Here is a 15,500-nt window from a genome sequence, read left to right as displayed (position 1 = left end):
CCTTTGTGTGAAGAACTTTCTGACATCAGTCCTATAAATTTGTGTCCCCTGAAAAGGGATCAAGATAATTCCAGTCCTTATGTGATTAAGTTTGAATAAAGTCTTGAATGATTTTTTGCTGAAGAAAAATTGCCGAGTGCAGACATGATATGGGTCTTCAAAGTAATGAAAGGTGTGCAAGAGGTGTGAGTAAAGAAGCTTTTTATCTTGGTAATGAACATAGAATACAAATGCAACATTCCCAAAACTAAAGAGATTAGAAAAACTCCTCTCTCCCGCCAGTTAGTTGATATGAGAAACACTCTAATACTGATAGGCAATGGGAAGCCTTTAAAACCATTCTAAGGCAGAAACCATGCATGTCCCTCGGGTCAACAGAAGGGCACATGATAAAAGTGGCTAATGTATCATGTGCAACTACTAATCAGCAGGCCAAGATAAAAGCAAAAAAAAAACAGGCATCACAACAGCCAATAGGGTTAGTTGAAAAGAATTTTGTGGATAAATGGGGTAGCACTGGCAAAGTTTTTATTTTAAGCTAGGTTAGAAGTCAGATAGCAATAAAACATTCCATCAGGCCATTTAAAAGGACACTGCAGTGCAAACTCTGGTGAAACAGGACATGGCGGAGCTTCTAAATGGCTACTTTGCATCAGCCACTCCAGTAGATAATGTTCAGTTACCATTTAATACACTATAGTTAACACTAAAATTGAGAATGTCAAAGTGGATGCAAATATAATCCAGGAAAGAATAAGGGACCTCATCTGATAGAGCTGCTGGGCCTGACGACATTCATCCCAGAGTGCTCAAAGAAATGGGAGATGTGTAAATAAAATTACATAGAATGTACAGCACAGAAACTGCCCAGTTGGCCCAGCAGGTCTATGCCGGTGTTTGTGCTCCACACCAGTCATCTCCCACCTGACTTCATCTAATCTAATCAACAAGTCAAATAGCTCACTAGAGATAGAGACTGTTCCCATGGATTGGAGGGAGGCTAATGCAATATCAATATTTAAAAAGATCGGCAAGCCAGAACCGGGAAATTATAAGCCCATTAACTTCACCAATTATTGTAAAGTTGTTGAAAGGATGATCAGAGATACCCTGTATGACAACCTTGGCATTATTCAAGACTTGTATCATGGCTTTTGGAAAACAAAGTCATGTCTCAGCATCCTGGTTACATTATTTTTTAAAGGAGGTATTTAGACTGCAGCGCTGTCGACATTCTATATTTGGACTTTCAGAAAGCTTGAGACATGGACCGGCCAATAGATTACTACACAAGATAGAGCCCTGTGGGATAAGAGGGCAGATCCTGTATTGGATAGGGAATTTGTTCTCCCAGAGAAAGGGTTATTAATGAAAGTGGTTCTGCGTGGAGATTGTTTGCCAGTCGCCCCACGATGATCGTGTTAGAACCACTGCTCCTCACGATCTATATTCATGATTTACATTAAGCTTTTGTGGGTACTGTCTGTAAGTTCACAGACAGCATGAAGATTTGAACTAGCTTTATGACCCTCGATGAAAAAATGAGACTTAAATCTGATCTAGATGCGATGGGGGAATGGGCCCACATCTGGCAGATTTAATTTAATGTTGATAAATATAGTGTCATGCACATGGGTAGACCCAACACCAAGCATTAAATTCTGTTCAGCATGAAAAGGACCTAAGAGTTATAGTGCATGAGTCTCTGAAGGAGCACAACCAATGCCAAGAGGCTATCGTAAAGACAGAGTACGAGAGTATATAGCAAAAACGAGCCAGCTTAAAACAAATTTCCAAAGTAATTGAAAAGGCTAATGGATTGTTGGGCTTTATCTCAAGGGAGCTGCAAAGAAAAGAGGAAGTAGTTATATAGTTCAATTACACAGATCCTTTGTCAGATGCCAGCTGGAGTACTGAGTTTAGTTTTGGGCACTGCACCTCAGGAAAGATATTTGTCGTGGAGAGGTCCAGATTCAGCAGAATGATACTGGGGCTGGGGGGTTGATTTATATTCCTTTGAATTTAGGCGGTTGAGAAGCAAGCTAATTTGAAGTGTTTAAAGTGACAAAAGGATTCGATAGGATAGATAAAGAGAAACTTTTCCATTGGTGGGGGAATTCAGAACAAGGGGGTAAAACCTTCAAACTAGTGCTAGGCCACTGGAGTTTTCAAGACCAAGATCACCAGATTTTTATTAGGTAAGGCCATCGAGGGATATTGATCGGGTAAATGGCTTTGCGTTTCGGATCACCCATTATCTAATGGCCTACTCCTGTTTCTGTAAATTGGCCTAGGGCTTTAAAAAAAATATTCTTTTGCCTCTCCCAGAGATTACATGGTTGCTGGTGGGAAGATACAATGGGATTGGAATCATAGAATGGTTACAGCACAGAAGGAGGCTATTCAGCCCGCCGAGCTTGTTCCAGCTCTCTGCAAGAGCACTTCAGCTAGTCCCACTGCCCAGCCCTTTCCCTGTAGCCCTGCAATTTGTTTTCTTCAGGTACTTATCCAACCCCCTTTTGAAAGCCACAATTGAATCTGCCTCCACCACCCTTTCATGCAGTGCATTCCAGATCATAACCACTCGCTGCATAAAAAAGTTTTCCTCATGTTGCCTTTGGTTCTTTTGCCAATCACCTTAAATCTGTGGCCTCTGGTTCTCAACCTTTCCGCCAATAGGAACAGTTTCTCTCTATCTACTCTGCCAGACCCCTCATGATTTTGAACACCTCTATCAAATCTCCTCTCAATCTTCTCTGCTCTAAGGAGAACAACCCCAGCTTCTCCAGTCTATCCACATAACTGAAGTCCCTCATCCCTGGAGCCATTCTTGTAAATCTTTTCTGCTCCCTCTTTAAGGTCTTCACATCCTTCCTAGAGCAGCGCCCAGAATTGGATACAATACTCCAGTTGTGGCCGAACCAGTGTAGCATCAAGGTTCAGCATAACTTCCTTGTTTTTGTACTCTATTTATAAAGCCCAGGATCCCGTAAGCCTTTTAAAATGCTTTCTCAACCTGCCCTGCCACCTCCAACAATTTGTGCACATGCACCTCCAGATCTCTATGTCATGCACCCCCTTTAGAATTGTTAGGGTTCATAATTCTTAGTTGCATCGCGAGTGTTTGTGACAGGCTCACTGGATTAGCTGGGCCTTGCCAGCCTGTCTTTTTGTTGTTCGTAGAAGGGAATGAATTCAGTCATTTGGCACCTTGAGAAAAAAATGCCCAGGTTGAAGGTTATAAAGAAATTGATAACACTGCTTGATTTATTTTTCAAGGGGTGGTTGGGAAGGAAGTTCGTGTTCTCTGAAGTAAAAGATCAACAGGTAGTCTGGGACTGAAGTCCATGATCGAATAACTTTGGATGGAGCGGATTTAATTCTCTTATGAGATGGGAAGTAAGATTAGAGAAATTTAAGCTCAACACTTGTAGAAGAAGGAACATCACTGAATTATATGGCCTGAAATTGCTGAAAACTTGTGCCATAATAATGATGTATGTACGGCGTATGCCAGTATTATGGTGCAGAAATTGCAGGAAATTATGGAGTGAGTGACTTATGTCATTACTTAAGCCACGTTATAGCTTGCTGGGGCTTTGGTGTTGTTGCAGAGTCCCTCGCCGAAAAGGCTAACCGCTAATTATCATAGCTCCGTCCACTCCCCAATTAAAATCAATGGCGATTGGGAATTTGCTGCTTTTAAGCCAGTGTTCATGCTGCTGCCACTTAGACTGAAAAATAATGGCAGTGGAGAACTGGCAGCAGCCTGATTTATGGGTTTATTCAAGATGGTTGCATCTGATGCCTCATTATGCCAGACCCACTCTCATAAATCAAATTCAAAACGCTATGAGATGTTTCTGGGAGACTCCATAAGGCGCTAAATAAATGTAAATTTTTTTGTAGTTATAAATTCTGTAGTCGACAACTCCATAATAACATAGGCAAGACTTAAATTATACATCTAGAGAACATGAAGAACACCAACCCTCGGTAAAATAATACCTCGGAGCCAATTATAAACTGAAGTTAGTTGCATTCACTTTTTGTCATGTTCTTGGTGCTTTCAGAATTGTGATTAAATGTCGGCAATATACAGAGAATTGAAAATGAGTTTTAATCACCAGCAGGAATGTGGACAATCACAAGCAATTGGCCAAGTTTCACAGAGACTGCCCTTGTTGTCAAACAGTTGAGCATTTTATTCATTAAAATGTGAGCCTCGTTAAACAAGTAGATTTCATGGTATCAGAATGTCACGTTAAATCGGCAAATAGTTGCCCAGGGGATTACCTTAACAATTAAAATCATTTATAATGTTAAAGTCCTCTTGGTGCCAAGAAAAACATTTACAGGTGAGAATGATTGCAATTCCTACATTTATACTACTGTTTCCTTTTTAAAATATATAGGGCTAGAAATTGACCAGACTTTTTTCAGCGATATTTTGCCTTATTTGCCGGTAAAAGGTACTCACGTAAATTGGCCAAAGTTGTGCACCGGTGGTTTTGAAATACCGCTGAAAAGCGGACCGTCGGCGTGCAACACCAAAAATAATGCAACCGATTAAAATTGGCCGTTTGGCACACCCATACTCAGGGTGAAAAAAAGCCGCCCAAGAAAAGCCTGCGTCGAAACCCCAGAAACAGCAGTAGTTATGAAGGCCGACAAAAAAGGTAAGTTAAAGTTTTTATTTTTAAATTCTTTTTCAGCGATTCATTAGTTAAGTGTATAGTGAATGTTTTCTAATTTTTTATTTTTGCAATTTTTTGTGCATTTTCTCCCCTCCCAGGGCTTGTCTTTTTGGCGGTAATAGGCCTCGGGCTAAAGTTGGCGAGGACCGCGGTTTCCATCGTGAATTCCACCGTGAATCTTCGTGCAACGCTGATTTTTACCGCCGGGCGCATTTTGTTGCCAATTTTACTCTTTTTTAAAAAAATAGCGGTATTTTTAACGGTACTTTTGGCGAAAATGCCGGGAAAAAACCACCAGCACCAAAAGACCAATTTCTACTTGTGGCTAGCGTTAAAACTTTAACTTAGATATTCCTAAATGTCAGTTTTCCTAAATGAGTATTTACAAAAGCAGATACAATTCCCAACATCATGGGTCTGCATCGCACATAAGCTGCTCTGCCCTGACTCACCGTGATGTTCGCTGCCATGCATTCTAATCCCTTCGCCAGCAAATTTTGTGGAAATTCGCCACTGGAGGGAAACAGTCCAATGTATAGCGTTCGCTGTCAATATTGCCACTGCAGCCAATTCTGGGCCATAAAGTATTAAATGGTGTACATAGTTGTAAATGGGGCAAACCCAGATGATTGGCAAAGAGGTGGAATTAAAAATGTAAAAGTCCTTGCAAGCAACAGTACAACATAGATAAAGATGCTTTGAATAGCCTACCCCCAGGAAATGTAAAAAGTTATGATAGACATCAGCTGTCGAAAGAAGAGATGAGATATAACGTGGCCGAAATGTTGTAGAGCGGGAGGTGGGAGGAGATAGTGGAAGTGACATTCCCAATATCACAGCAGAATTTGTACAAAAAAAAAGTATAATAGAGAAAAATGATCATTGTACCGACTTACAAAAAGGATACAATGAGCTATGGTAACTGTATGGAGGAAAGCTTGATCTGCCAAACTGCCGAAGTATTCATGTGTATTAGTGGCCAAGGATGGAGGCATTTTGAGAGAAGAGCAACCACAGTTCAGAAGAGGCTGCAGTACAAGTGATCAATTATTCACACAGCAACTCAGTGAGGAGTGTACAATCTTACCCTATTCATTTTATTGATTTTATGCTGATCTTTAGCTCAATCTGCCAAAAAGGCTTTGTTTACAATAATGAGATCTTACAACACATCAAGACTTGCTGCCTCAAAGAAGAGTCCTACAGCATTTCACACAGGGCAGCATGCACAGGCAGCAGAATCACAGGGTGGCTTAAACAAACAGCGAGAAAGCTCCAAGCTTCCCAGTATAAATGACATTAACTTTGATGCCAATAATGCAGAATGACAAGTCTCTGAGAAAAAGAGTTCACAAGTAGAATTATACAAGTAACTAAGAAACCAGCCAGTTGGTGCAAGTCCATAAATAACTGCAACTATTCTCGGGCAGAGCAAAGATTAACTGCATCCAAACAAGGCAGAATCAGAGAAACTAGCTGTTAATACAGAAAAAATTGAGTTTAATTGAAATTATATATGGAGGAAAGGGACAAGACTTTGACAGACAGCTTATAGGACGGTAGAGAGAGTACGACAAAATAGAAAGTAAAAAGTGATCACTGCAGATGCTGGAAATCTGAAATAAAAGCAGAAAATGCTGGAGACACGCAGTGAGTCAGTCAGCATCTGAGGAGATAATGGACAAAGTAACCTTTTGGGTACAGAACTTTCTCCAAAATTAAAAAATACCAGGTATTTGGCATTTTTTCACATTATTTTTAAAAAGTGGAAAATATACACATAAAATAAAAAGACAACCCAAAGAATCAAGAGTGGAATGAATGAAGAGATCACCCAAGTCAAATAACAGACAGAAACATCAAGACATTAAAGAGCCAAAGGATGTGCAAATAGCTAAGGAAAATGCAAGAAATTGTGAGGGATGGGAAATCTGGGCATGAATTAAAACTGGTGCTGAAATCAATTTTAATTCGGGTGCTGCTGAATTAAAACTGATTTGAAAATGAGGATAGAGCTAAAGTCTGAAGTTCCTGAAGTTAATGTTCAAACAAGAGGGTTGAAAGGTGCCTAGGAGAAAGATGAAATATACATCAAGAAAAGTATCTAATCTGGCTCCTAGGCACCCTGCTATTGGGGGAAATTGTTATCGGAACTTCTAAATCACAATATCAAATCTTCAGAGGCAGGGTGTCGGGACTTCAGAGGCAGAGTGTCGGGATTTCAAAGGCAGAGTGTCGGTGGTAGTGGGCACGATCGGTGGTGGGTCAGGTGGGAATGGTTTTTTTTGACAGCCCGGTCAACTCGCTCCCGTGCACCTTTACCCCAAGCACATCTGTCATCGTGGAGCCGACCTGACCTGCAGTGGCGGGAATCCAATTGAAATCGTTATGAAGTACTTTACAGGCACTTAAGAGCCTATTTCCACCTCTTTTTAAATTTCCCTGCAAGGCCACGGGATTCACACAGCTCGGGAACCACGTCTGTCAGCCTGAGACATGAGTTCCGTGGCCACTGCTCCAGCTGATTACTTGACAGCATGAAAAACAAATCAAAATAAAAACATGTTGATTACATCAGCTAACAGATTGATGGAGATTCTGTTCTACTTGATAAGCGACCGGTAAATGGTAATTCAGAAATTCTTGAAGGGATGTGAGTGCTGAAAGCTCCTCTCCTGCCCTGGATGGTGAGGGAGATACATTTTTCATTGGCCATTCTTGGCTGTTGACTTCCAACTTAACAGTAATTGCAGTGAATTGATTGGCATTATAAAAAATGACACATAGGGTATAGCATTTAGATACATTTTTAGGTTGTTTCTGGTCAGATTTTTCTCACAGAATATTGTGATTGTCTAGTTACACATTAAATCAAGTAATCAACCGTAATAATTTTTTTCTCATCACTTATTCTACAGGTTCAATTCGCTGGAGTCCATCGTTAAGGAAGCAGTAGCAGGACATTTGCAAAAACATAATGCAGTCAAGCAGAGTCAGCATGATTTTATGAAAGGGAAATCATGTTTGACAAATTTGCTGGAGTTCTTTGAGGATGTAACAGGCAGGATGGCTAAGGGACAACCAGTGGATGTGGTGTATTTGGATTTCCAGAAAGTATTCGATAAGGTGCCACATAAGAGGTTACTGCACAAGATAAAAGTTCACGCCGTTGGGGGTAATATATTAGCATGGATAGAGGATTGGCTAATTAACAGAAAACAGAGAGTCGGGATAAATGGGTAATTTTCCGGTTGGCAAATGATAACTAGTGGGGTGCCGCAGGGATTGGTGCTGGAGCCTCAACTATTAATTGACTTGGATGAAGGGAGCGAGTATAATCTCGCCAAGTTTGCCGATGACACAAAGATGGGTGGGAAAGCAAGTTGTGAGGAGGACACAAATAATCTGCAAAGGGATATAGACAGGCTAAGTGAATGGGCAAACATTTGGCAGATGGAGTATAATGTGGGAAAGTGTGAGGTTATCCACTTTGGCAGGGAAAAAAAAAAAGTGAATTATTATTTAAATGGAGAGAGATTACAAAATACTTCAGTACAGAAGGATCTGGGGGTCCTTGTGCATGAAACACAAAAAGTTAGTATGCAGGTACAGCAAGTAATCAGGAAGGCAAATGGAATGTTGGCCTTTATTGCAAGGGGAAGTCCTGCTACAACTGTACAGGCTATTGGTGTGGCCACACCTAGAGTATTGCGTACAGTTTTGGCCTCCTTATTTAAGGAGGGATATACTTGCATTGGAGGCAGTTCAGAGCAGGCTCACTAGGTTGATTCCTGAGATGAATTGGTTGACTTATGAAGAAAGGTTGAGCAGGTTAGGCCTATACTCATTGGAGTTTAGAGAAATGAGATGTGATCTTATTTGAAACATAAGATTCTGAGGGGCTCGACATGGTAGATGCAGAGAGGTTGTTTCCACTCATGGAGGAATCTTGAACTAGGGGGGCATAGTTTCAGAATAAGGGATCGCCCATTTAGAACTGAGATGAGGAGGAATTTCTTCTCTCAGAGGGTCATAAATTTGTGGAATTCTCTTACCCAGAGAACTGTGGCAGCTGGGTCATAGAATATATTTAAGGTGGAGATAGACAGATTTTTGAACGATAAGTGAGTGAACATAAGAACATAAGAACATAAGAATTAGGAACAGGAGTAAGCCATCTAGCCCCTCGAGCCTGCTCCGCTATTCAATAAGATCATGGCTGATCTGGTCGTGGACTCAGCTCCACTTACCCGCCCTCTCCCCGTAACCCTTAATTCCCTTATTGCTTAAAAATCTATCTATCTTTGACTTGAAAACATTCAATGAGCCAGCCTCAACTGCTTCCTTGGGCAGAGAATTCCACAGATTCACAACCCTCTGGGAGAAGAAATTCTTTCTCAACTCGGTTTTAAATTGGATCCTCCGTATTTTGAGGCTGTGCCCCCTAGCTCTAGTCTCCCCCACCAATGGAAACAACCTCTCTGCCTCTATCTTGTCTATCCCTTTCATGATTTTAAATGTTTCTATAAGATCACCCCTCATCCTTCTGAACTTCAAGGAGTAAAGACCCAGTCTACTCAATCTATCATCATAAGGTAACCCCCTCATTTCTCGAATCAGCCGAGTGAATCGTCTCTGTACCCCTTCCAAAGCTAGTATATCCTTCCTTAAGTAAGGTGACCAAAACTGCACGCAGTACTCCAGGTGTGGCCTTACCAATACCTTATACAGTTGCAGCAACACCTCCCTGCTTTTGTACTCCATCCCTTTCGCAATGAAGGCCAACATTCCATTCACCTTCCTGATTACCTGCTGCACCTGCAAACTAACCTTTTGGGATTCATGCACAAGGACCCCCAGGTCCCTCTGCACCACAGCATGTTGTAATTTCTCCCCATTCAAATAATATTCCCTTTTACTGTTTTTTTTCCCAAGGTGGATGACCTCACACTTTCCGACATTGTATTCCATCTGCCAAACCTTAGCCCATTCGCTTAACCTATCCAAATCTCCTTGTAGCCTCTCTGTGTCCTCTACACAACCCGCTTTCGCACTAATCTTAGTGTCATCTGCAAATTTTGTTGCACTACACTCTGTCCCCTCTTCCAGGTCATCTATGTATATTGTAAACAGTTGTGGTCCCAGCACCAATCCCTGTGGCACACCACTAACCACTGATTTCCAACCGGAAAAGGACCCATTTATCCCGACTCTCTGCTTTCTGTTCGCCAGCCAATTCTCTATCCATGCTAATACATTTCCTCTGACTCCGCGTACCTTTATCTTCTGCAGTAACCTTTTGTGTGGCACCTTATCGAATGCCTTTTGGAAATCTAAATACACCACATCCATCGGTACACCTCTATCCACCATGCTCGTTATATCCTCAAAGAATTCCAGTAAGTTAGTTAAACATGATTTACCTTTCATGAATCCATGCTGCGTCTGCTTGATTGCACTATTCCTATCCAGATGTCCCGCTATTTCTTCCTTAATGATAGTTTCAAGCATTTTCCCCACTATAGATGTTAAACTACCGGTCTATAGTTACCTGCCTTTTGCCTGCCCCCTTTTTTAAACAGAGGCGTTACATTAGCTGCTCTCCAATCCGCTGGTACCTCCCGAGTCCAGAGAATTTTGGTAGATTATAACGAATGCATCTGCTATAACTTCCGCCATCTCTTTTAATACCCTGGGATGCATTTCATCAGGACCAGGGGACTTGTCTACCTTCAGTCCCATTAGTCTGTGAAGGGTTATGGGGAACAGGCAGGGAAGTGGAGCTGAGCCCAAGATCAGATCAGCCATGATCTTATTAAATAGTGGAGCAGGGTCGAGGGGCCAAATGGCCGACTCCTGCTCCTATTTCTTATGTTCTTACAGTTCCTGAAGATGACTAATTTAATTTTTCAGTCTGAGACTTTAGGGTGAATTGCTATGGAGGTTCTGTCACTTGTGCATTGTTAACTTAAACAGAAGAGCTGCAGAAATCTCAGAAACACAGTCAGCACGACTTACACTGTTTGTCAGGGATTCTGCAGCTCTTCTGCTGAACTTGCATAAGTTTGTAAATTCACCCCTTTACAATTACATAATCTTAAGCAGATTTTAAATGTATTAACAATACACATACATCTTTTATTTGTACCAGTTACTGATACAAAAGTCTATACATTAATGACTAAAGCACCAATAATGTCACAATTAATGTACTTTTGTAATTATGTTCTTGATCGTATTTGCAAATAGAGTCATGTTACTTAATGATAAGATTATTTAAATCTTTGTCACTTATATATAACTTTTATTATATTATTATACAGTAAAGATTCAACTCCCACTATGTTAGATTAAACTTAAAATTTAATGTGGCCCTTTAAGGATCCAGGCTATAAATGCATCACAAATGACGTCAGCAGACCCGTTCCATCTAATTGGGCCAAGCAACGTGCTGGGCGAGCTTAAAGGGTCCTATTAAGGCAAGTTCATTTTGTACAGTGGGACGGGGCCAGCAATGGGTAGGGACCTGCCATGGACACAGCCAGCCAGTAAGGAAAATTCCAGCCAATGTATCAGGATTTCAGAAGATATCGGGATTGCAGAAGCACGGTTCATCCCAAAAGATGGAAGGGAGTTCTGAAAGGATAGAAATAGTAAGGAAGGGTAGCCTAATATGTTCAGAATAATTTGGAAGTTAAGGAAATGGCTTTCATATACTAGAAGGAAAACATAAAATGAAGTAGCCTTTTGAGTTAACAAGCAGGTCTGTGTAGGGGCATGCTACAGATTTCCTGGCAGGATAAGGATGATGGCAGCATCCTGTGTAATTAGATAAAAATAGAGGCGTTAATATTGTGATGATGGATGATTTAAATCAACAATGACAAAATTGATCAGGTAAATTGCTTACTATGATCAAGGGTCCAAAAATCGGGGGACACGAGCAAACATTAGAAAGTGAGGATTGAAAAGATAAAAGTAATATAAGTAGTCAAATGGAACACTTTCATTAAAAACACAATAAACTTGTGGAAATGAGGGAATGCACTTTTCACTGAAGTGACTCTTGATAGCTGTCACTTTCTGACCTGGCAGACTGAAAGTGATGTCAATTTGTATTTTCTATTATCTACTGCCAGGCTGAACATGATCTTCAGAGATGAGAAAGCTAGCACATTTCCAATTACTTCAAAAATTATTCACTTGAAATGACTTTTATGCTTTTGTGTAATCCAAGTTGAAAACAATAAAATTCTCCTTGAGCACAAACTATCTTTCTAATTATCTTAATTATATTAGGCTATGCACATTGAATTGATAGTGATAATCTGAAATACATATCGAAGAACACCCGCCCTGCAAACATTATATGTAAATTCATCCTGAATTTAGCTGGTGGCCTCAGGCAGAACATTTGCTAAAGAAATAATAAACACTATGGAAGCCAATAATCTGTCTCCATTATCCCACCAATGCAATGTATCATTACTGTCCCATTTCTAAAACAAACAGATTGTGGAAGAAGATCAGAGCATAAAATGTATTTCAATAAACTCAAATGTCAGAATTAGACAGTACTTTATACAACTGAGATTTAGGAAAACAGGTAAAATGAGTCCTTTATTCTCGCAACTGAAGCAGACCCCAGTGCAGACTATATAATCGCAGTGTCAAACGGTTCAAATACCAAAGTACTAGAAAATTAAATCTACACCCTTTAAAACAGGATTATCTTTTAAAAAATGTATTAAAGGTTAATGTACTCAGATCAGCTATGATAGGCTAAATGATGTTTATCATGTTCCAAGATATGAATGGTTATGCCAGGCAGTCAGAATATAAATTTCCACATGTGTGAGCAAGTTTTTTTTTTACTATAGATCCAAAGTAATAAACTGTGCGTAAAATTTGTTAAATTTCTGATTATCCTATTAATGAAGGAAATAGCAGACAGAAAATGTTAAGAACACTTTTCCCATGAAAGGATTGTACACTACAGTTTCTCACCTGGGGTCACAAAGGAACTTTGTCTTCTCTCCATCCTCTCTCCATATCAGCCATTCTCGAAAGGATGGATGAACAAACATCCGTGTCATATCCCGCCGTTTTATCAGAAACATGGAAAGATTGTCCATCCGCTGTTGAAAGTCCTCCCATTCGAGGCTACCATCAATATTCCCTGCATTGATTGCCTGATAAAGTTGATCATCTGTCATTGGATGCAAGGATGCCACGGCCACATTCAGCAGTGGTAGCACACGCTCAAATGAGGACTGTGTAGGGAACTTCATGTTGCACTGCAAGAGGTAGACCTCAGCGAGGGAAACAGGTACTACTTTATAGCTTGAACTCTTAAGCACCAAATATCCTTTTTCAATCAAGTCAAAAGTCAGTTTTAAGTAGAGGTACGACCCTTGGCTCAAAGCCTTGAGATGAGTACTGAGTTTGCCAAAGGTTGTGTTGTCCATTTTGCCATTGAGCGAGATGTTATTCTGGATTTCAGGGCTGCTGTGAATTCGGTGGAGGATATAGGTCTGTAAGTCCTGATCTATTGCCTCATTCACATCCAGTTTGTCCAGATATATCTTGTGGAATGGAAGAAGTTTGGCCACTTCCTGTAAAAATATTTTTTTGGAAAAAAGTTTGATGGGAGTAATATTACAGCAGCTGTACAATGCTTGAAGATTCACAGCTACTATAACTAAATTACCTGGATCTACGATAGAGCCATCAATAGATAACATAGAAAAGATTCAGTAAGACAACACATTTTCCCACTAAGAGTCCACGAATATAATGAAGAAGGTTCTAATAGTAATCCTAAATCAAAGCTCAAATATTTTGGATCAATTCAAATATGCAAGTCAGCAACACATACCTTCCACTGCAGAAGATACAATTCACAATTTTCAATTATCATTTTATAATCGGCTATTGGGAAAATATTGCTAAGCAAATCATCTTCCACTGCCCATATGACCTTTCTGTGCCAGGCTGTCTACTGCTCCAGTCCGCTTAAAAGACCAGATCTCACCAGCAAACAAAAGGCCTAGTGTGTTGATACACAGCTGCTGTGAAATCAGTCCCAACAAATTGTTTGATAGGATGTATAGACACAACAATAAACAAGGATGCAGTAGAATTGGCTGTGAAAGAATAAATCTCGACCATTATTTCATTATTTAATATTTTCCTCTCTTTTAACAGTCTGTTTACACAGCCTAGGATCTTTAATCTGGGAGGCATGGAAAGGACATTCTGGGTTGCTCAAATATCTTTCCAGCTGAGATGACAGCACAAACTAGCCTGTTTTTAATCTCTCAGCCTGAGCAGTGGACTCCTTTGTGGCTAAATGGATGTTGTCAGTGTCAGTATCATCTTTGTCACGTTTCTCTGAACCTTTCCAAAGCATCAATATCCTGTTAAATGACAGATGACCAAAACCCAATACAATATTCCAAAAGTGGCCTGATGATTTTGTCTGCTTTTTTCTGCTAATATTCTCACTTCCCCTGAAGATGTTTGACACTTTGCTGGAGTACAGTTCCACAGGCCCGCCCTTATTTTACCCAAGTAGCCTTATTTTAGACTGGACACTGGGGTTTGGCAGGGTATTCAATTCACCAGTTGTCCACGTCCAGTGGAAATATGGCTGATTTTAATCTTCTCTATCCAGGGTCTCTGGAACAAATTGTAATGTCCTTACTGCAGACCAAATAGCCTAGTGGCTTTTTCTCTTTCCCTCCCTGGTCAATATCTACCGTGTTATAAAACTGTTGTGAAGTGCCTTGGGACATTTTATTACATTAAAGGTGCTATATAAATAAAACTTATTATTATTATAGTACTGGACTTGGAGTTCAAATGCCACCATGGAAGATTGTGAAATTGAACTCAATAAAAATGGTAACTAGTGGGCTTGCGCCAGAAAATTACTGGGTATTTGTCATGTGACAAATTTTATTTATTGGGACATATTGTGAGGAACCAACATGACTGCTGAAAGGACTCGGAACAGTTTTGTCAAGGATGAGCGGAGAAGCAGTGAAGAAAGCATTTTTTTGATTGATCGATGGGGCACTTGTGCAAATTGCCTCACCCTATAGAGAAATCAAAACTTCCCCGCATCTAATGTACATTCTTATCTTACCGACACCACGTGCCAGATGCAAAACTTGATTTGTGCTAAAGCAAACATTTCAGAATTTAAGCAGGTGGTATACTCGCTTACAAACAAATTGTTTTCCAGTTGTGGGAAAACAAATTGATAGTCTAGGGCAGTGTGGGGGCACGGCTAGTCACATGGGGGCAATTGTGATCTCACAAAAACGTCTTAAAGGAAGTTTGTCCTTCCTATGCTTGTTCCAGCAGAATGTGCATACCCAATCGTACCCCAGTTTTAGTGTCAATCTGAAAACTACACTCCCATTATTTAACTATAATTGAAACAGGCATCAAGGACCAAATTTATAGACCACATTTAGCACCTCAGGAAATCAAAACCTTACTTGACAACCTATAATAATCTTGTACAAGTTTGGCCTCCTCCAGTTAAGTAACCATACCTGAAGAGTTGTTCGAACTGTCACTATTAACTTCAGCCACGATGGGAATTTTCCAATCATTTTAGTAAGAAATGACACAATTGTGTCCCCATAATCTGGTTTGTGGAACTCTGCTTCATTCAGTCCATCAATTAAGAGGATGTAATCTTCATCTGCAATCTTTCGCTCTGAAAGAAAAATAAAATCACTAACTACCAACATTGTCCTTTCATGTACAAAATAGTTTTGAGATCCAAGA

The 15,500-nt window shown here is 40.2% G+C and overlaps 1 protein-coding gene across 16 annotated transcripts in view; it reads right to left on the bottom strand.

Annotated features, from left to right (window-relative positions):
• tanc2a (tetratricopeptide repeat, ankyrin repeat and coiled-coil containing 2a) overlaps positions 1-15,500 on the bottom strand; it is a 1,120,879-nt gene that overhangs the window by 148,565 nt on the left and 956,814 nt on the right. For all 16 annotated transcript variants that reach the window (XM_070864738.1, XM_070864743.1, XM_070864740.1 and 13 more), the window contains 2 exons: positions 15,263-15,429; positions 12,705-13,312 (listed from right to left, as the gene is read on the bottom strand). In XM_070864738.1, the coding sequence (XP_070720839.1) occupies positions 12,705-13,312; positions 15,263-15,429 (775 nt within the window). The remainder of the gene's footprint in view (positions 1-12,704; positions 13,313-15,262; positions 15,430-15,500) is intronic.

The sequence above is a fragment of the Pristiophorus japonicus genome, chromosome 21, assembly GCF_044704955.1.
Source record: "Pristiophorus japonicus isolate sPriJap1 chromosome 21, sPriJap1.hap1, whole genome shotgun sequence".
Taxonomy (NCBI): Eukaryota; Metazoa; Chordata; class Chondrichthyes; family Pristiophoridae; genus Pristiophorus; species Pristiophorus japonicus.
This window is presented reverse-complemented; position numbering and strand designations above follow the sequence as displayed.